Source organism: Cheilinus undulatus, linkage group 22 (genome assembly GCF_018320785.1).
Source record: "Cheilinus undulatus linkage group 22, ASM1832078v1, whole genome shotgun sequence".
Classification (NCBI taxonomy): domain Eukaryota; kingdom Metazoa; phylum Chordata; class Actinopteri; order Labriformes; family Labridae; genus Cheilinus; species Cheilinus undulatus.
Window position 1 is genome coordinate 23,432,869 of NC_054886.1, and position 20,551 is coordinate 23,453,419.

General features: G+C 38.7%; 1 protein-coding gene across 2 annotated transcripts in view; it reads right to left on the minus strand.

Moving 5' to 3' along the window:
• Positions 1–1,575: 1,575 nt before the first annotated feature.
• ndrg2 (NDRG family member 2) overlaps positions 1,576–20,551 on the minus strand; it is a 54,641-nt gene continuing 35,665 nt past the window's right edge. Inside the window, exons 1-16 of one of the 2 annotated variants that reach the window (XM_041778983.1) lie at positions 18,693–18,975; positions 18,514–18,596; positions 15,709–15,750; positions 15,089–15,194; positions 14,885–15,005; positions 13,677–13,739; positions 13,185–13,245; positions 12,552–12,638; positions 12,262–12,318; positions 12,081–12,184; positions 11,946–11,984; positions 11,807–11,858; positions 10,339–10,386; positions 8,701–8,736; positions 6,744–6,795; positions 1,576–6,506 (exon numbers count right to left, since the gene is read on the minus strand). In XM_041778983.1, coding sequence (XP_041634917.1) covers positions 6,343–6,506; positions 6,744–6,795; positions 8,701–8,736; positions 10,339–10,386; positions 11,807–11,858; positions 11,946–11,984; positions 12,081–12,184; positions 12,262–12,318; positions 12,552–12,638; positions 13,185–13,245; positions 13,677–13,739; positions 14,885–15,005; positions 15,089–15,194; positions 15,709–15,750; positions 18,514–18,585 — 1,104 coding nt within the window. In that variant the 5' untranslated portion in view covers positions 18,586–18,596; positions 18,693–18,975 and the 3' untranslated portion in view covers positions 1,576–6,342. Of the gene's footprint in view, positions 6,507–6,743; positions 6,796–8,700; positions 8,737–10,338; positions 10,387–11,806; positions 11,859–11,945; positions 11,985–12,080; positions 12,185–12,261; positions 12,319–12,551; positions 12,639–13,184; positions 13,246–13,676; positions 13,740–14,884; positions 15,006–15,088; positions 15,195–15,708; positions 15,751–18,513; positions 18,597–18,692; positions 18,976–20,551 lie in introns of those variants that run through there. The other variant, XM_041778982.1, reaches the window with a different exon arrangement.

Below are 20,551 nucleotides of genomic sequence, written 5' to 3' on the forward strand. Positions count from 1 at the left end.
AAATGGTGTCAGTCATTTAGAGAAGTGGTGGGGTCATTCTGATGATGGAGTGACAACAAGGGCTTTGTTAAGGCCAAGCATAAACAAAATTTCCACTATTAGTTCTGAATTTTCCCTCCAAAATCCCCACAAATTCCTTGAAATGTCAAAGAAATTATCTGCAATTTCTGTGAAAATTATTAAACATGTTTTGAAGTATTGCATAAAAAGAACCAAAAAAATGTTGCGAGCATCTGTTGCAGACCTCTACAATGGGGTGACCTTGACCATGGGGCAGGAAGTGACTTACTATCCCTTGTTGGGTTTTTCCTTAGTTTGTAGAACCCTAACCCTAACCATCTTTGGTGTTGTCCTTGATTTATGGTGTGTTTTTTTTATTTTTTTAAAGATTTATTTTTGGCCTTTTTTGGATAGGAAACAGGGAGAGACATGCAGGAAATAGTGCCACGGGCCGGAATTGAACCCTAGTCGCCTGCGTATATGGCACACACCTTAACCACTCGTCTACCAGTGGCACGCCAAGTTATTTTTAATTTTATCTCACTAACACAAACCTTTAGGTTTCCAGGTGCCTAAACCTAACCACCTTTGAGGTTTTCCTAAATTTGTTTTTTTAATTTTATCATCCTCCTCATAATCCTAACCTTTGGGGTTTTCCTAAGTTTGTGGTGTGTTAGTTTTTTCATGTATCCCCCTAACTCTAACCTATTTGGTGTGGGTGCCTAAACCTAGGCATCTTTGGTGTTTTCCCAAGTTTGTGGTGTGTTAGTATTTTTATTTATCCCCCTAACACTAGCCTTTAGGGTTCAGGGTCCTAAACCTAATCATTTTTGGGTTTTTCCTTGGTTTGTGGGTAAAAACCCAACCCTAACCCTTATGGTTCAGGTACCTTAACCTAACCATCTTTGGGGTTACCCTTAGTTTATGCTGTGTTATCTTTTATATTCTGTCCCCCTGACCCTAATCTTTAGGGTTCAGGTGCCTAAAAATAACCCTCTTTGGATTTTTCTTTAGTTTGTGTTGTGTTATTTTTAGTTTCATCATCCTCCCTCTTACCCTAAATCTATTCCCACGGAAACACTTCCAAGTAAATTCACTTATTTTTCTTTGCATATTTTTGTTTAGTTTACATTAATTTGTAGAAATCTGTTTTCACTTTGACATTAAAGATTTTTATATTATTCTTTTTTGTCAAAAAAGCCAAATTATTTTGACAATGACTGAATAATAAAATCAATAAAAGGGTAACACTTCTAGAAGGCTTAATACTTGTTAAAAGCACTGTATCTGATGCCTGGAGACCCTTTGTAGTTCACCTGGAGGCTCGTTACTAAACTTACAAAAAGTCATATGGAGAGCATTTTCAATATGGCGTTCACAATCGTTCAGCTTTATATGCCACTTCAGAAACAAAAAGGTGACATCACTGAGACAACAACCATGATTAATAAACTTGAAAAGATGCTAGGAGATGAAAATCCAGCAGGATATGGATGGAAATTTCCCCAATCATTACAGATGAAATGACTTTAGCTTCACATTAAATCTCTTAAAGTCACAAGACAGGAGACAGGCTATTCTTCATAAGCTTTTATTAATATTTAAGGTTGCTTTTTTTAGGATTTCCATTGTATTACACAGAGAAATTAGCCACACAAGTAAATTTGATTGTATTCTCTTTACCTTTTATCTTTTTTTATTGTTAATTATATTATTCTCCCTTATCAGCTCTAATGCTAGAAAAGTTACACAAGAACTATCACACGGTTAACTAACTTTGTGAGCACATTTGGACGGTAAAACTAACACTTCACAGAGGTAAAAACAAACCCAAAAAATAAAATCAAATTCCCAAAAACAAAGAGGGGAAAGAAAAAAGTATGATGGAAGTAAAAATAAAGAGACAAACAAAAGACGAGCATTTACAATCAAACAGCCTTGCTCAACTCTCCTCGAAGAAGTACCGCTCTTTTTCCATATTTGGCTATTTTATTTCCTAGGCTCTGCCTGCTATCCTGATTTGGTAGATGTTCCCACACCCTGTTATTTGTGTCTAACTTAACATTCTACTCTCCAGCTCAGTAGAAAATGACCACAGATCCTTGAATATGGCAGCGTCTTCATTTGACACATTAAAGCACAAATCACTGAAGATTTAAGATTTGCCTTATTGAACACAAAAGCTGTTCGCTGTTTAAAGGCGGGTCCTGAACTGCACTCCGAGGCTCTCCACTCGACTTTGCTGTCAATGTGGATGAAATTATCCTTCCTAATCTGTTAACAGGAGAGGAGCACTAGAAAGCAAACAATACAGGCAACCCTCAGACTAAAAATGATACTGCTTAAATGAGAAGAAGAAAATCAAACGTGACACGCTTACAAACACAAGCACTCCAGGTAAATCAGTTCAGGTCCAAATAATAAAGAGTCCTTTTTTAAACTTCAGATAGCTACATGATGTAGGGCAGTGGTAAGCTTTGTGTTTATCTGCGTTTAAATGTATGAAATAAAGGAAATCAGATTCAGTGAGACGCATTAAAAAGATGCTAGAAGGCGCATATTTAGCTTGTTTCACTGCTAATGGCAGGATTTAGATGGAAAATACCCCCCAGTTTGTAAGCTCTTTTTTTATGGCAGTAAGAAAACCGGATTGGCTGTGATTCCAAATTGGTTGTTTTCATTCTCACAACAACTGACTTTGAGGTTGTTTCAGAGCAGCAGTCCTACATTTACTGTCTTTTATCCTCTTTTTTTTTGAGAGTTTTGGCAGTGAAGGGGCTGGTACATTGTCATCAACAAGTCACAAGGGGCTTCATTGGTCTCAAAACTAAACTTTTCATCGGACCCTGGCCCTGTTTTGCTGCATTAATTGTGCTTACAGGATACAAGCGCTTTCATTCAGCTCATAAATCCTCCCTCAGACACACACAAACATCATCACATTCAAACACAATTCTCTCAACCCTGTTGCGTGAAATAAAGCCGCTTGTTGCTAGAGAGGAGCGTGCGTCCATTCGACCTCACATCGCACTGGAACTCAAGTATGCTAGCTGGGTTTGTTAGGAGGTATAAGAGCGTACAACCCAGATGATACACAGTGATCCCTTCAGGCCACGCCCAACACTGAAATGTAATATCCATGCTAGCATGCTACTTTAGTGATGTAATGCTCCCTGTTGAGTAGTACGTGTACGTGGATATTCGGTCACACAGTGCCAGACTGCCAGCAATATTGGAAGCACTATTTTTAGAGTGTGACTACTGATAACAGTAGGGTGCTAGCTAGATAGCTAGCTATAGCACACATACACCCTTATGCTATGTCCCAATTCAGGGGCGACATCCTTCAGAGGAAGAATCTGAAGACAGTTATAGTAAAAGCAGTCTGGCAGCAGCTCTCAGACTTCCACTCTTGCAGACAACTGAGAGACACCGTCTCTGTCAGAACAGAAATACACGCTAAAACGTTAAAAATAAAATCTGATTAAACTTGCAGTTAGGGCTAAGGTAAGGGTTAGGATATCAAAAGTTAAAAGTCAAAAACCTGACCTGCAGAACCTGATAACATAACATTTAATAAAGCAAACAGTCTGCTTAAAGAAAAAAGCTTGTCCTCCATTAAAACACTCAAGTACAGACAAAGTAGCTGAAAAAGCTATTTTAGCTACATCAGCTTATGCTTTGTTTGCTAATGTTAACCCAGCTACATAGCTAACATAAACTATGTTAGCTTCATATACAACCACAAAATTGCTAAGACTACAGTAGCTACACTGGCTTTGGTAGAAATATTAACTACACAGCTAGCATAGCTAGCACAGCTAACGTAGCTAATGAAGCTAAAATAAGCCACTGTTCATGTAACCACTTCTAAAACAGGTCTATACATAATTTAATACTGGGTTAGACCTCTGACTTTTTTCAGTTTTAATTATGAAATGTTGCTTCGACCTTAATGTTAGCAGTGTGGTTATTTCACGTGACTGCCAGACTTTGTTTTTTGAAGGGCATATTTAAAAATATAGATAACTGTAAATACGTTGTACCAGCAAGTTGTTTTATGTATGTTCTGACAGGGGGCGTCTCATAGCAGTGGTCTGTGCGGGGGCCAGAGATCTGCTGCCAGACCCCATTGTCCCATTTCAAAGACCTGATATGTTGCCAGCCAATGTGGGATCCATCCTTTAAGATACAGTGTGTAATATCTAGCCCAAAAGCGGAACAATCTTGATAAAAATGAAACAGAACATTGATAGGAAGGCCTAGCTAAATTAGTGTTAAATCACCCTTTTATATGACATGGTTTTATTTTCAGAGTATCCCAAATCGCATACATATTTTGAGAGTACAACGGGCATTTAAACTGAAAAGGATGGGCACTTTGCGTCCTAAATGCCATATTAGTGACGTAGCAGATATTGTACTGTTAGCATGCTAGCGCACTAGCTAATGTTAGCATATGCTAGCTAGCTAACGTGTTATTAGCAACAGCAGCAGATTTCAATCAAGAAAATAGCATTTAAGGCAAAATGAGTTGATTTTCTTTAGCCAGTAAAGTTAACATAAATTACAAGTTACATTAATCTTTCAGTTATAATCGCCTTTTGTTTAAAACTTCCTGTTGAAAAAGAGGTAGAAGAAAACTGGTAGTTAAACTGATGTCATTTCCTGTAAGTGCAAAACGTCGGTGCGTGACTTGGGACAATATCAACCTGCTATGATTAAGTGGTATGTACTGTATTAAAGTGTACTGTAATACAGTATACTAACAGAAGTATGTGATTCATCAGGAGGGTCCCCTCCATGGACTCTACCATCTTGGAATTTTTGCATCTTGCTTGTTTCTACAGTATCACAGATACCAAAAAACAGATTTTTAAAAATCCTACTGACTCCCACCAGATGTCACTAAAGTTCCCAATTTTACAAACTGTACATTTAATGGCCCATCATATTCACACCAGTTCAAACTAGCTTACAGACTCTCAAATGGTCAAGTAATAAAATATTAAGTGTGAGTAACAACTCAAATAGCTTCTAGTACTAATGTGAAAACACAAAAGTGGCATAGAAAGTTTAACTTATCTGTTAAACAAAACATTTTCACCAGTTTTTGAGTACGTTAGCTAGCTCTGGTGCAGCTATTGAGGAAGTGTTTGGCAACAAACAGGAACAGCTCATAAGAATCTTTTGTAGATAAAACTGTCTCACTTCTGATCGGTGGATTCAGGCCACCTTCGAAGGATGCCAACCCTGAATTGAGACACAGCCTTAGTCTCTTTTCTTTAGTCCTCCAAGTTAGCTAAACACTCAAAGCTAACAAAGCAGCACACACACACACACACACAGCCAAATCCAGAATATAAAAGAAAAATATTATCCAGTCAGTATTCACATGGGCTGATACCAGGCATGCAGTTCCAAACAGTCCAAAAGAAATAGACAAGTATCTTAAAATAAAAGCTTCCAACCCAACTCCTCACACCGACAGGGAAATGAAACAGTCACTATTAGACGGGGCGAATGGAAGACATAAACAACCTGGCAACATCAAGGAGGAAGTAGTCACTATAATGGCTCTCATTGGCTGTTACCACACAACAGGTCAACCAACCAGTAGCTTCAGCACCTTGCTGAGGCAGGTTACAGTTAAGAAAATCAAATCTGATTAAAGAAAACAAATGACACAGTAAAAACTAGCTTAAAAAGTAGTAGACACACATCGTTATATCTGCTATAGTATATATTTTTTATCTATGTCATTTTAAACTCATTGCTTAATAAAGAGAAAAAGTGTTACTGTTTTTTTTCTATTACAACATCATCATCATCATCATCATTATCATCATCATCAGCATCAACAACATTGTCATTTTAGGATTATTACTATTGGTTAACTCAAGGTGTGTGGTCTCTATAGGCCTCCTCATCTAAATTAAAGGGCTCTATTGGCTGACAGAGGGTCCAATAGAGGGAGGAAGAGAGGGATGGTTGCCATTCTTTCCTCACATCCCCCTTTAGATTAATCTCTTTAGCCTTTATATGTTTTTGAACAGCCCAATCTACGTTTTTACATCAAATAAGAAGGGTGTGAGAAAAACAAATGGACTTGTAAGTGGTGCAAAATGTGTAGATATTCCCTCCGTTTCTCTTTCTCCCTCCCTCACCCCGTCTGTTTTTTCTATTCTGCTCTTGTGGGGAATGATGGGAGTTGTTTAGTGACAAGTAACCCATTCGTCTTGTTCCTGCGTTACTCTCATGCTTCATCTTTCCCTTCCTCCCACCCTCTCTTCTCTTTCTTGCTCTTTCTGATGTTTTTTTTTTTTTGTTTTATTTTTTGCTTCAGCAAGACACCTCCATTGTTTGGGAGGGGCTGGGTGGCATCTGGCCACCCTGCGAGCCCTGGGACAGGGTGCGGGAGCGAGAGCGGGACCCATCCATGGAGTAGGAGGAGGACAGGGAGGTGGTGCGAGAGCGGGACAGGCGGGTCATGCAAGAGGAAGCCACTGCAGAGGGAAAAAAACAGATATGAAGATTAGATGATCAAATTAAAATAAAAGGACAGGCTAAAGTTGTGATTGACCGGCAGACATGATGGAGCAATACTGAACACAGCAAACCAAGTTATGTCTGAAGTTAGTCCTTAGCATTTATAAACTTCTTTATTACTTTAAAACTGACTATTTATAACCGTTTTCTTAGTATTTATAATACTAATATTTATTTATATCTGAATAACTTACTGTAGCCCATTCCCTGGATGAAATACTTGAAAGCCTCGGTCAGTTTTGCAGGCTGCAAATACAAAGAAAAACACGTCAGTTTTATTTACATCTATGCCAGTTAATGTTATTTATTAAATGACTAACAGCAAGAATTTTTCCTTCATGGACAATATTTGGTCATTTTAAAGCAGTGCATTAACTATGTTTGCAGAGTTTGGAAGTAAGACTCTGAAATGTCACTAACTTCTGCTCAATATTCAATTTTTATGTAGTTAGGTGATATTTTACGTCATGTTTTGTACTTTCTTATGCTTCATAGAATCTATTCATGTGCAAAATAAAGATTTTGTGCATTGATTGTAGTATACAGGTTGCATAATAAGTGGCAATGTGGGTATTTGAAGCCCTTTTGTGATCATTGATACACAGGTATTTTTCCAGCATGCTTGCAGTAGCTTTAGTATACAGTACTGTGAACAAGTATTCGCCCCCTCCTTGATTATTCTTGGTTTTTTTTTGCACATTTGTCACACTTAAATATTTTAGATCATCATAAAAATTTAATATTAGTCAAAGATAACCTGAGTAATTACAAAAGCTAGATTTAAAATTACGATTTCATTTATTCACTGTAATTGCCAAATTAACCTAATAACTGGTTGTTTCACCCTTGGTGGCAATAACTGTAAGCAAGCATTTGTGATAACTGTCAATTACTCTTGTATCACTTTGGAGGGGTTTTGGCCCACTGCTTTTTGCAGAATTGTTTGAATTCTGCCTCACTGGAGGGTTTCCCAGCATGAACGGCCTGTTTAAGGCCATGCCACAGCATCTCAATCAGACTTAAGTCCCTACTTTGACCAGGCCACTCCAGAACCTTCTTTTTTTTAAAGCCATTCAGAGGTGGACTGGTGTGTTTAGACCATTGTCCTGCTGCATACCCAAAGAATGTTTGAGCTTGAGGTCATGAACTGATGGCTGGACTTTCTCTTTCAGGATTTTCTGTTAGAGAGAATTTATGATTCCATCAATTACAGCAAGTGGTCCAGCCCCATGCCACTACCATGTTTGACTGTTGGTATGATGTTCTTTTGATGAAATGCTGAGTCAGTTTTACTCCAGGTAGAACAAGACGTACAGTGTCCAAAATGTTCAACTCTTCTCTGGTCAGTCCACCGAATATGTTCTCTAAAGGTCTTGTCAATCATCAGGATGTTTTTTAGTCAAATATGAGATGAGCCCTTGTTTTCTATTTGCTCAGCAGTGGTTTTGGCCTTGGAGCTCTCCCATGGATTCCGCTTTTGCACAGTTTCTGTTATTGTTGAGTCATGAACTCTGACCTTAACTAAGCCAAGTGGGTACTGCAGGTCTTTAGATGTACTGGGTTCTTTTGGGACCACCTGGAAGAGTCGTTGATGTGCTCTTCGAGTCATTTTGCTCGGCCAAACACTCCGGGGAAGGTCCACCACTGTTCCAAATTTTCTCCATTTGTGGATAATGGCTCTAGTCCAAAAGCCTGACAAATGGCTTCATGACCATTTCCAGACTGATGGCGATGTCTTTGTTTCTCATCTGTTCTTGAATTTGTTTAGATCACACCATTTTAGTCTACTTTAGTCAGGTTCTGTTTAAGGGATTTCTCGATTCAAAAGCTCTTGCAGTAATTAGGCCTGGATGTCGATAGTGAAATTGAACTCAGCTTTCCAAAAAAATGTGGTTAATACAGCTAAATCATGACTTAACAAAGGGGGGCAATGACATTTTCAAATGTTAGGCTTTTTTTCCTTAATAAATGAAATCATTTAAAAATGGAATTTTGTATTCACTCAGGTTATGTTTATCTAATAATAACATCTGATTGATGACCTGAAACATGCAAGTGGGACAAATATGCAAAAACATAAAAAATCAGGAAGGGAGAATACTTTTCAGAGCATTGTAACTGTCTTTCGTACAAGTGTTGATTTTTTGTTACCTGGGTCAGCTGAGGGAGACCACCAGCATCAGCCATCTGTTTAGGGCAGAGAGAGGACGGGAAGAGGTGTGAATTGGGAAATAAAGTGCATTCTTTAAAGAACAGAAATGTTTCAAATTTAGACTTACTCTTTGGTTTACTTTATGGGTCCAAAAGGCTTATTTGTAGGCCCCGACATGATATGCTTTAGCATTTTCAAAAGCCAAGGTTATGTGGTGTCTTTACATGGCGAAGGACAGTTTGCCATAGCCCCGCCCTTTGAGTAACAAAAAGGTCCAAATGAAATTTTAAACTATGGTGTGTTTCCTTTCTTCATGCTTAACATGAAGTTGTATGGATGAATGTCTTAAGAGGGCTTTGTAATATCTATCATTTCAGCATGCCACTGAGATTTTTTGTGCCAAGTTTTGTTGCTCTATAGTGTTACTAGTATCTGAAAATTCTACTTCCTGTTTCATGGTGAACAAAAATCACCATGCCCATGCCTTTTAACAGATACCTTTGACCACAAAATATGTGTAAGGCTTGGGAACTGCCTGGACAGATTTCAGCATAACTTGGCCAACCATGTAGGGATTGGAATGTGAAATTCAGGAGTAGTGACTTCTTGTTGCCAGAGGGCGGCGCTGCACAATTGATCAAAATCTCAAATATGAATGCGTCTGGGCGGGACTCTTACTAAGTGCGTGAAATTTGTCTCACATACAAAGATGTATACCAGAGTTAAGACTGTTTAAAAATTAAAATTTTATGGAAAGACAAAATGGTTACTTTTGACTTTGTTGCCCTGTAGAGGCCACGTCCTCTGACAAAAAGTCACAGATTTTTGCACAGAGCTGGATCCTCTTCTTTAGGCCATCCTCACACAAATTTGACATGGATTGCTTTGATCATCTTGAAACAGCAGCTTGCACTATAAATCTTGATATTTCCTAACACCACTAGGGGGCGTTTTGATCTTTATAAAATATGATCAAATGAATGTGTGCAGGCACGGACTGTCAATATACCTGAGAAGTATGAGTCAGATTGGACTATCTACTGCTGAATTATAAAACTACTTCCTGCAAAAAAAAGGCAAATTATAGGGCTCACTGTGGACATTCCCTTTGACGAAGGCGAGTATTTCATCATCTATGTCTCATTTAGACATATGCTAAATTACAAGTCGATCTGATGAAATCCCTAGGACAAGTTCATCCAGATATGACCCCTGGAAACTCCAAAAATAGCCAGTTTTGCAAATTAGCCCAAATATTGGATATCCTGTTGGAGATAGAATGGCCCAAGAAGCTTTCCTGTAGATCTCCCCAATTTGTATCAGCCCACAAAATTTCCTGAACTTATGACAAAGTCAAAGATGGGGGCTTTAACTTTGAAACTGTTAGGGAGAACATTTGAGGCAATTCTGAATGGTCCCATGGGGACCAAAAAGAAAACAAAACAAATTTTTCACAAGACTGGATGCAACTGCAAGGTTTCTTGCAAGTTAGGATATATAAAGGGCCTCAAAAGTCCATGCAATGACTGCAAGTAATAACTTAGATAATCCTTGCTGATACAGTTAGGTCCTCGCACTATTCAGTGCTGTGGCCCAAAATATTAAGTCCACAAAATAAAGACATGATGCTTAGTTACCTTTAGGAATGAGGTTGTTGTTGGGTCCATTTTGCTGTTGCACTCCACCTAGTGGTCAAAGAAGGAAAACAGAAATATTAGCCAACAGACACACCATGTGTTGTAACACTCAAGCCAGAAAATTCTTTGGAACTGAAATGTTTATTTCTCTTTCTACTGAAAAAAAAAAAAAAAAAAATCCCAATTTCCATAAAATTTAACATATATATATTTTTTGTATCTCATCTCATACATTAGGTATTTTTGGTAACTGATAATCCACTTGAGGGCATTTTTATCATTTATCAGATTGTATTCAGAATATTTCTTTGTAATTTATTGATCATATTGATTAGATAGAAGTATCATAAAAGTATGTATCAAATATGATACAACAGGCTTTAAGGGGTTAAATTAATCCAATTGGTAAAAAAATATCACAAATTAGATCATAGTATCCCTTTAGAAAGTCTGAGGCACAGGGCGGGGTCACCTGGTACTGTTATATATTATATATACTGTTTTACTCTTAATTTTCTAACAGGAAGTTCATACCTTATTGCTTTCTGCCATTAAGTACAGTGCGCCTCAGGGGTCAGTTTTTGGACCACTTTTATTCTCTTGATCTATGCTGCCCCTGGGGCCCATCATTTAAAGACGTGGCATTTCCTTTCATTTTCATGCAGATGACACTCAGCTGTACATCCCAGTCAGACCAGGGTAAACTGAGTACCCTGAGAAGTTGTTTGGATGATGTGAAGTGCTCTAGGGATCAATAAAGTATTAGTTTACTGTAGCAACAGCTAACGTAGCTACAAAGCTGTGGTAGATAATGTTAGCTCCATAGCTATATTAGCTTGAGTAAACCTAGGATAAGCTAATGTAGCTAGCATCGCTTTGTTGGCCTAAACTTTAGCTCCTTTGGCCATGTCGTACGTTATCTACATAGCTTTTGAAGCTCACGTAGGTTCTTAGCTACATTAGCTCAGTTAAAGTGTTGCCATGGAGGACTAGCTTTTTTTCTTAAAAGTAGACTGTTTACTCTGCTTCATTAAATGTTTTGTAATCAGGTTTTACAGGTCAGCTTTTTTACTTTAACCTTTTAGTATCCTAACTTTTTACCTTACACTAACTGCAAGTTCAATCTAATTTCATTTTGAAAGTTTTTTGTGTGTCTGTTCAGACAGACATAGCATCTTACAGTAATTGTCTGCAAGAGGGGGCATCTGAGAATTACAGTCTCCAGACTAGCCTGGTTTCATCCATGGTAAACTAAACTCTGGTGCACTTCAAGCAAAACCAGACCCCTATTTTTAAGCAAACCAATGTTTGGTCCTTAAATCACCAGAGTACATTAGAGCATTGACTCCACCCCAAACAACACAAATTAACAAACAAAGTTCACCAGAGTTTGTTTCAAATGGAGCAAACCGCTCATGAGAAAGTATCCTTTGATTAAAAAAAAAACAAAAAAACAGCTCAAACTTACAGCAGCATCCTCATATGGAGCTTGATCACCCACTACCAACATCACTGGACACCTTAGGGTGACAAGAGAGGAGATTAACACTTAACGCTCTGAGAAACAATGGGTGAATAATAAAGATAAAAATTTAGAGGGCATTTACTTGAAGGTGCTGTTGCGATCAATGTTTAAGTCTCTGCGACTGGAGGCAAAAAAATGGAGAAGTTTCTGATGTTAGTTATCTTAATGTGGAGAATATTCCACATGTATGTTTACCGATATTGACAGGTGTGTTTACCTGTTGTAAGTCTTCCAGAGGAGCTCTATGTTGATCAGATTTGAAGCTTTGGAGATGCGCTCTCTGTGAGACTGCACTAGGTCTGTGTTTGTTGACAGCTCCTCCTGCAAAGAAACATTCATTTGAGAACATATTTTCAACCTGTAAATAAAAGAATTCCAGAAGTATTGTGTTTTGGTACCTGACTGAAAAGGTGTGAGAGGATCTGCTCGGTGAGGGAGGAAGTCACAGAGCTGAGCTGGAGGGGCGAAGACAAGAGAAAGAGAGAAATCAATAAAAGCAGCCATCATTTAGTGAGTGTAATATGATAAACAATGACAAAATCAGTCCTATTCCATAATCATTTCATACATATTTAATACTTATCATTTCATAAGCATTAAATAGATTAAAACACAAATGTTTCAGATACAGCTGACCCTGCTGTCTTCATGAGAAAAAGATGGAACTGATGAAGTTAAGAAAATGTACCTTCTGAGCTGCCCAGTCTATCCATCCCCGGGCGTTAGTGTCAATGTTGATCAGAACCAGACCCTCCACTGAGTCTGGGTTTGCAAGCTAGAGAGAAACAGGAAGCAAAGCCGATAAAAACGATATATTTTTTTTAAGGTTATTTCTGCACTGTAGGAAAAACAGGAAGCAAAGCAGAGACTAAACGGTTTTTGATTATCTCAAAACAAGAGGCCAAGCAAAGAAAAGATGTATTTACATCATTTTTGCATCTAAAAACAGAATAGTACATGGAAAACACTGTGTAGAATGACTGGTTATTAGTGTGTAATGGAATGATTAATACTAAACATGAAGATATGATACAATATGATAAAATACAATATGGTATGGTACCATATGCCACACTACAGTACGATACGATATGATATGGTATTGTTCTGAATGGTATGGTACATCACCAAACGATATGATAGGATAGAATATGATCTGATTCCAAAAGATAGGATACATTGAAATTTTTTTCCTCTACAGAAGTGTTAACATATTAAACATTTAAATAAACAACAAAATTCTCATATCTTAAAATAATTGCTATAACATTATGGACTGCTGCGTCACCAACTTAACATATAGCCTAAAAATGAGACTTACTGCAAACTTGGAGAGGATGTACGCTCCAGCTCCCACACCCACTCCGATTACAGTACGGAAGCTGAGAAAGTACAAAAATCATTCAGCAACAGAAAATAAATATGCATTCAAACAAGCATCACTCTCAAACTCTTATTTTCCCACTGATATCCATTACTTTACTTCAAATCAATAGTTGGTCAAAAAGGTGAATATGTCAATCTGTGTCCCTAAAAGCCAATATTTTAGTCTTTTTTTATTACCAGGATAACTGCCATTTTATTTTACAGTAAGTATAGTATTTATTCTACTGATCCTTCAGTCCCAAATAAAAAACTCCCAATTCCAAGTAGTGTCACAAAAACTGGGACCTCTGTGAGCAAACTGTATATGATGACTAAAATTTCTATAAACAGTATGCAAGAGACTGCTGTAAGTCTACAACTAGATTTATAAACACTTGCTAAATCAATTCTGCTTATGTTGATGTCGACATTCATTCTGATAACATACTTGAAAAACTGCAGGACAGCAGGAATCATCTCTGCTATGGTTTCCATGGTGGGATACTGGTAACTGCAATGACAAACACAAACAACAAAGTTATTGAGACCAAAGTATCAGGATAAAATGCTGAGACTCATGGTGTGAAGAGCACAAGTCCAGACATCCAGACAAGTTTGTCCACTCTGACAGATGTTTGTTAACTCTGTCAGAAGTTTGTCAACTCTGTCAGAAGTTTGTCAACTCTGTCAGAAGTTTGTCAACTCTGTCAGATGTTTGTCAACTCTGTCAGAAGTTTGTCAACTCTGTCAGATGTTTTTCATTCTAGTCAGAAGTTTGTCAACTTTGTCAGAAGTTTGTCAATTCTGTCAGGTGTTTTTTCAACTCAGTCACATGTTTGTCAGTTCTGACAGATGTGTGTCAACTCTGACAAATGTTTCTTAACTTTGACAGATGTTTTTCAACTCTGTCAAAAGTTTGTCGACTCTGTTGGATGTTTGTCAACTCTGACAGATGTTTGTCAACTCTGACAGATGTTTGTCAACTTTACCAGACTTTGCCCGATGCAATGGAAATCATCGACTTAGATGATGTTTCAAACCTTTTTTCTTTATAGGAGACCCCAAAAAACAGACGGTGTAATACTGTTTCAATGTAAAAAACATAAAAATCACCATTTTCATTGTTGAAACAGTGACTTCCGACCAAAGCTCTGTAATTATTGGAACTGATGAAAGATGATTCCATATCTCCTCTTGATTTCATCTTAAGAACATACAGTAGCCAGCCATTTTACCCACAGGGATTTAAAACTGAGATAAAACAGAAGAATAGGCTTCAATTCCTAGAATCACCAGCAGGGTTTAAGTGTCACAGTCGAGATGCCATGACAATACATGAGTCACAATCCTTCTGAGCCCCTCATACGATCACGCAAAGGAACAAGAGAGATACAGAAGTGTCAGGGGAAGAAATGAGAGAGAGAGAGAAAGGGAGGGATTTTATTTAAATCTCTGACAAGAGCGTATTAGAGAGGAGGGAGATGTGAGAGATGGGACTGTTGAGTATTTTTGGAGGAGATTAGGTTTAAGCCTTCCACTGAGGATTGTCTCCATTTCTGAGAAGTTTACTTACAAAAAAAGAAAAGGTTACAGCAGGACGATGAGGGAGCACCAGCATGTAAATACACGTTTAATCACAAAGAGTGGGTTTCATACCCTACGGGGTAGGCTGCAGCCCCCTCCTCCTGCCCCGGGGCATCGATATGGATCAGGGTGAAGTTCTTGACGATCTCCTGCATCTCCTCAAACTTAAACAGAGGGGAGAAGCAGCTCTTACCTGCCAAGATGGAGAGAAGAAATGAATGAAAGAGGGGAAGATAGAGCAGCAGAAAGGAAAAGCAGAGAAAAGAGGTTACTTACTGTCCAGGCCCACGTCGTGGAAGGTGAGGATGGCAGGCCTGCGGGTAGTCCGTGTGCCATGGAGGGTCACATGCAGAACACCATGAGGGGTCTCGATACTGTGCTCCTAAGAAAGGAAAATCCAGTGATTTAACTGTATTAATACCATTCATTGGAATTTATCAAGTGCTTTCTCTAAATGAAAATCCATGAAGATTTTCACCTTTTGTCCCTTTGCCCACCAGATTTTTAATCTTCAGTTTGTTAGTGATAATCAACACCCATACTGAAGAACTTTGTTATGATGGGGTAACTCAGTGTAGATTAATGAGAATAAATTTTATTTTTCTAATTTTTTTGTTTTGTTTTTATTTTACTGTGGCATGAGGCTGCAACATAACAAAATCGAAAAAAGTTAAGAGGGTCTGAATGCACTGTATGGGTTACATCATTAGATGGGATAAGAGTTTCCCAAATGACTATTGCTTTCATACTAAATGCTCAAAAAGACAGCGCACAATTACAAGTTTTTAAGATTTATGTGTCGTCTTTTATTCTGATAGGAAAGTGGACGGATTAGAAACTGATGAGACCTTAACCTCAGGCTGAGATCTTAAACCGGATAGTAAAGCCAGTCCTACCTGTCCTTGGTCCAGTAGTATCCTGGCAGCCAGCTCAGCATCCTGTGTGAGAGAGAAGAGCTCATTAGAAGGCAATTATCAGAGATGCCTTCAAGGACTGAAACTAATGATTACTGCTGTAATTGATTAATCCTCCATTGTTGTCTCAGTTGGTCTACAAAGCATTAGAAAACGTTAAAGGTAGTATCTGTTTGACCAACAGTCCTAAAACCAAAGTTGATCAGTTAACACTGTAACAGTCAGGATGATGGCTGCCACCAAGATAGCAATGTCCACGGCCACAAATCAGCTGTTCATTCATTTAAAATCATCAAAAATAAAATATCTAATTGTGTTTGTTCCAAATACAAAATATGAGAAGTAAAAATGGGTCTATTTAACGTTTGTAAGACCTCACAGTGTACTGTAGTGCAGATAGAATAATGTATATGTCCTCTCATGCACATTTTATGTTAATTTCCGCCTTGTTCTCTAATTAAAACCCACTCAGGCACCGTACAGAGCCAAACACTCCTGATACAGCAGCAGAGGAGAAGCTCTTCAGAGGAGCAGGTGGTTGTGGGGTTCTGAGGATTATACGGAGGAAGTCTGTCAGTGGGAGGCTTTAAATGGGACGTTCATTTGCAACCTTTGATCCATTTACCCCCCAGCTAATGAATTACTAACATCACACGCTCTTAGGAAATTAGGGGAAGTTTAAATGAAGGAGGGCGTGTTGAAAAGTGGCTGGTGGTTTGTGGTTAGGCTGTAAAAGCTGGCTGGTGAAATCAATTGATTAATGATACAGGCCATGAGATGGCTTGGCATGCATCCAGTGTTAGGATGGATCCATGGATGGAGGAATATAATCTAGAAATGACATTTTTCATTACATTGATATCTCAATTCATTACAAAAGGAGCCAGTGATCTATTTACAAATCATTAACATCCACTGGTGATTTTGCACATGTACAAAACTCCTACATGTTTCCTTTAAGTTTCCTTTTAGTGGCATATGTGAACACAAACAACTGTTTTCTTTATACCAGGTGCCAAAAAAAAAAAACAGAAAGAAGAGAAAGAGGAAGGAGGCAGAATGAGGGTGAGAAAGCAGTGAGAGAAAACAAGATGAGGATGATTTAGGAGAAGAAAGCCGGGACAGAGAGCAAGATAAGTATGATGAAGGAAAAGAAAGCAGGGATAGAGAACAAGAAGATGAGGATGATAGAAGAGAAGAAAGCAGGGATAGAGAGCAAGAAGATGAGGATGATAGAAGAGAAGAAAGCAGGGATAGAGAGCAAGAAGATGAGGATGATGGAGGAGAAGAAAGCAGGTGCAGAGAGCAAGAAAATGAGGATGATCATGAGGGGGAGAAAGCAGGGACCGAGAGATACAGATATAGAGGAGAAGAGAACAGGGACAGAGAGCAAGATTAGGATGATTGAGGACAAGAAAGCAGGGAAAACTCAGGTTTTTCTGAGGGTTGTGGAGAGGACGACAGGACAGAAGACAGAGGTGAAGAAAGTGAGGGCTATGCAGTTGAATTTTTGCCAGTTGATCCAGGATCACGGTTAGAGAAGCTCACTGAGTAAGAGAGAGAGACTGCTGTTTGCAGACTAGCATATAAAGATGCAGACATACCAAAGATGGCACCTAAAGATAAGAAAGAAAAGCCGTTTCAATGTATTTTCAATATTCAAAGTCAGCCAGGGGGCTTGAGAAAATATGAAGAGATAAATAAAACCAAATGGGTGAAATTTCTAATCTATTTGAGCTATAGAGCTCCATAGCAATGTAGATAAAACTCTCAAATTAAAGTCATTTACTTCTTTATTATCACCCACCTCTTTATGTTAGGGTTATCCTCCTACGGAATTATTTAACACTACTTTATTCCCTCCTAAATATTTACTTAAAAACAACTGCACTATGAATGCAACCACAGCTGAAAGTCCTAAACAAATTCTCTTTTATTTCTGCTTGAGTGTTTTTCTAGACACCACAGTTCCCAGCTGTTCTAGCAGCTGTTACTCACAGTAGCAGTCAGTGTCTCAGGGCTGAATGACACAGACAGACTTATGGAGCTGATGATGGATGATTTTATATTTTTTACTTTAGTAGACAGGACAGCCACAGAGAGACCGTAAATATGGGAATATGATTTCTGACTGATATTTAAAAGCAGTAGAACAGGTGTACCTAATGAAGTGGCTGGTGAAACACCACACTCCTTCCTGCTTACAGACTGACTCTCAGTTCTTAAAAACACTCTCAGACTCTCAGCTTGAACTCTTCAAATCAGTGCACTTCTGTCGCTGTTTTTCATTTCTAGTGTTGTACTTCTCCATCTGTCCAGCAGGGGTCAGCAGTGAAAAACAGACAGCTGAGCTCTGCGTCTGCTCGGCAACATCAGCGCAGCAGAGCAGAGGGGCTGCTCACGCTCCCTTGGGGCTTTGACGTCAACGCGGCACATTGGAGCCAGTGCTGCAGCTGTGCACCGACACACACAAACACACACTGTGTGCACACAAACACACACAGCTGTGAACACATGTGCTGGCAACAAATGTCATATGTAGGCTTTACTCAAAATCAAAAGCATGCACATCGAAGGACACACATGCTAACGCACAAACCAGCTGTAGTTTTCACTCTCCTGGGACGCTCTCTCTTTCTGTGTGGTTTCAGGTTAACAACCGTGCACCTAGCCCCGTCTGTCTGCTTCTCTTTTCTTGGATAACACCTGAGTCAGCCTTCTGTGTCTGTTTTTACATGCAGCCTGTGCACCACATGTACATGTAGCATGTGTTGCATCATCTCTGACCTTTGCTTCGGCCTGACCCGTGAGTAAAGGCTTCTCCTCCGTGATGGCGATCTCCTGCATTTCTGTCGTCATGGTGTCGCCTCCTGCACAGGTAGAAAAGAGCACACCATGAAAATTTGACCACTTTTTATCCTTTTGTTAAAAGACTGACAGGCGGGAACAGGTGTGCCAGCACTCACCAAAAAAGCCCAGCACATATGAACGCAAGCAAAGAAACAGTTGGTGATTAAATACAGTATGTAGCTGTTTCCCTCAGGGATTAACATGGAAGTTAATTAGTACTTAGTGCCAGCTGAAATGAGCAGAAAAGGATTGTGGGTACGGAAGAAGAAAGAGCTAAAGGAGAAGTACTTGACTTATTGTTAGAAACACACTTCAGGCGTATAAAATACACAGATGATGAGGCAGCTGTCAGACTAAATTATGAAGAATTAGTTAAATGTAACAAAGAGACACGGGGAGTACAGATGGATAAAGACGGCAGCGATGACATGAGTAAAGAGGAATAAAAGCAGAAACAGATGAAGGTGTAAGAAACAGAAAATTGAGAAAGTGCTGTGTGAAATGACAACCAGAGGGGAGGCTGACTGTGACAAATAAGAGGCTGATAAGGATGAAGAAAAGAAAGGAGTTTTATCTGAGGACAGTTAGTCGAGCATGCAGCTTCTGCTGCTCGCCCTGCGTCTTATTGTGTGTTAGTGTAGAGCAGGTGGAAGTTAAGTGCTGCGCCCAAGGGCAGCAGAGAGGTGGGAGGTCAGTTTGAGATAAGTTAATTTAATTCAGCCACATTGATCCCTGTGCACCATAGACAAACGGACCAGTATCAAGAATGATCCAATCATTTACTCTTGTATGAAAACAAACGTGATTCTATCATTTTACTGCCTTAGACAGGCCTTATTTAAAGATCTGTGGTGTAACATGGATATTTACAGGAAAGGAAGAAAAGCTTCTAGCACAACAGTTTGTTTTATTGCCTTTTCTATCTTCTCCATGTAAAGCCAGACCTGTCCAAACAAATCGCTTGACCCCTGAAAGGCCCTGCCCTAAATGTGAATTGTTAATGCTGATGTATTTAGGCTTGATCAGAAGCTCTAGTTCTAGCTAGCACATAGAGAAAATTGTAACAATTCTGGAGCCACTTTTATACAGCTCACCTTTATAATATTACAGTCAGTAAATCCAGTCCAATACAGGAAAAGATGGGCTTGGTGACTGGATATGCTTCAATGGCTAGTTAATAGCTGACAAGGCAAATAGCCAGTCATTTCAAGGAGTTTAAGGGGGCCAATCAGATTTCAGGGTAGCCCTGATTGCCACTGGCTATCAATGTCCTGACGAAATCAGTATGACGCTCCATGTACCAGAGAATTTACAGTGTTGTCTCAGTTTAAATCACAAAAAAAGCACATAAGTAAATTGCCCTGTCAAAATGTTTGTTTGCAGAATTAGCATGGTAGCACTGCCTAGTGCTGAAATTAAAATATATAATATATAATATAAAATAAATTCATACCGTCTTGACAGTTTTGTGTTACCTTCCCGGACGAGCCCCCAAGGTAACATAAAACTATACTTATCTGTTAATAAGAAAACATTATACTCATCTGTCTTACTGACAGATGAGAATAGTTTTGTGTCTCCTTCCCAGGCAAGCCCCCAAGGTTTCACAACTATACTCATCTGTCTAACTGACAGATGAGTATAGTTTGGTTTCAGGATACCAAAAGTTAAAAGTCAAAAACCTGACCTGGAAAAACTAATTCCACCAACATTTAATAAAGCTGAGTAAACAGTGTACTCACAGGAAACAGCTTTTCCTTTATGGAAACACTAAGTTAATGCCAAAGCTATCAATGCTAAGTTAGCTACATTAGCTATGTAAGCTTCATGGATAACATAGCTATGTAGAAAGTTTATCTAAAGCTTAAGCTAACAAAGCTATGTTAGCTATGTTACTTTCAGCTATGTTTGCTAATAGTATACAGTTACGTAGTTAACATTAACTACCCAAGCTTCATGGCAATGTTAGTTTTAG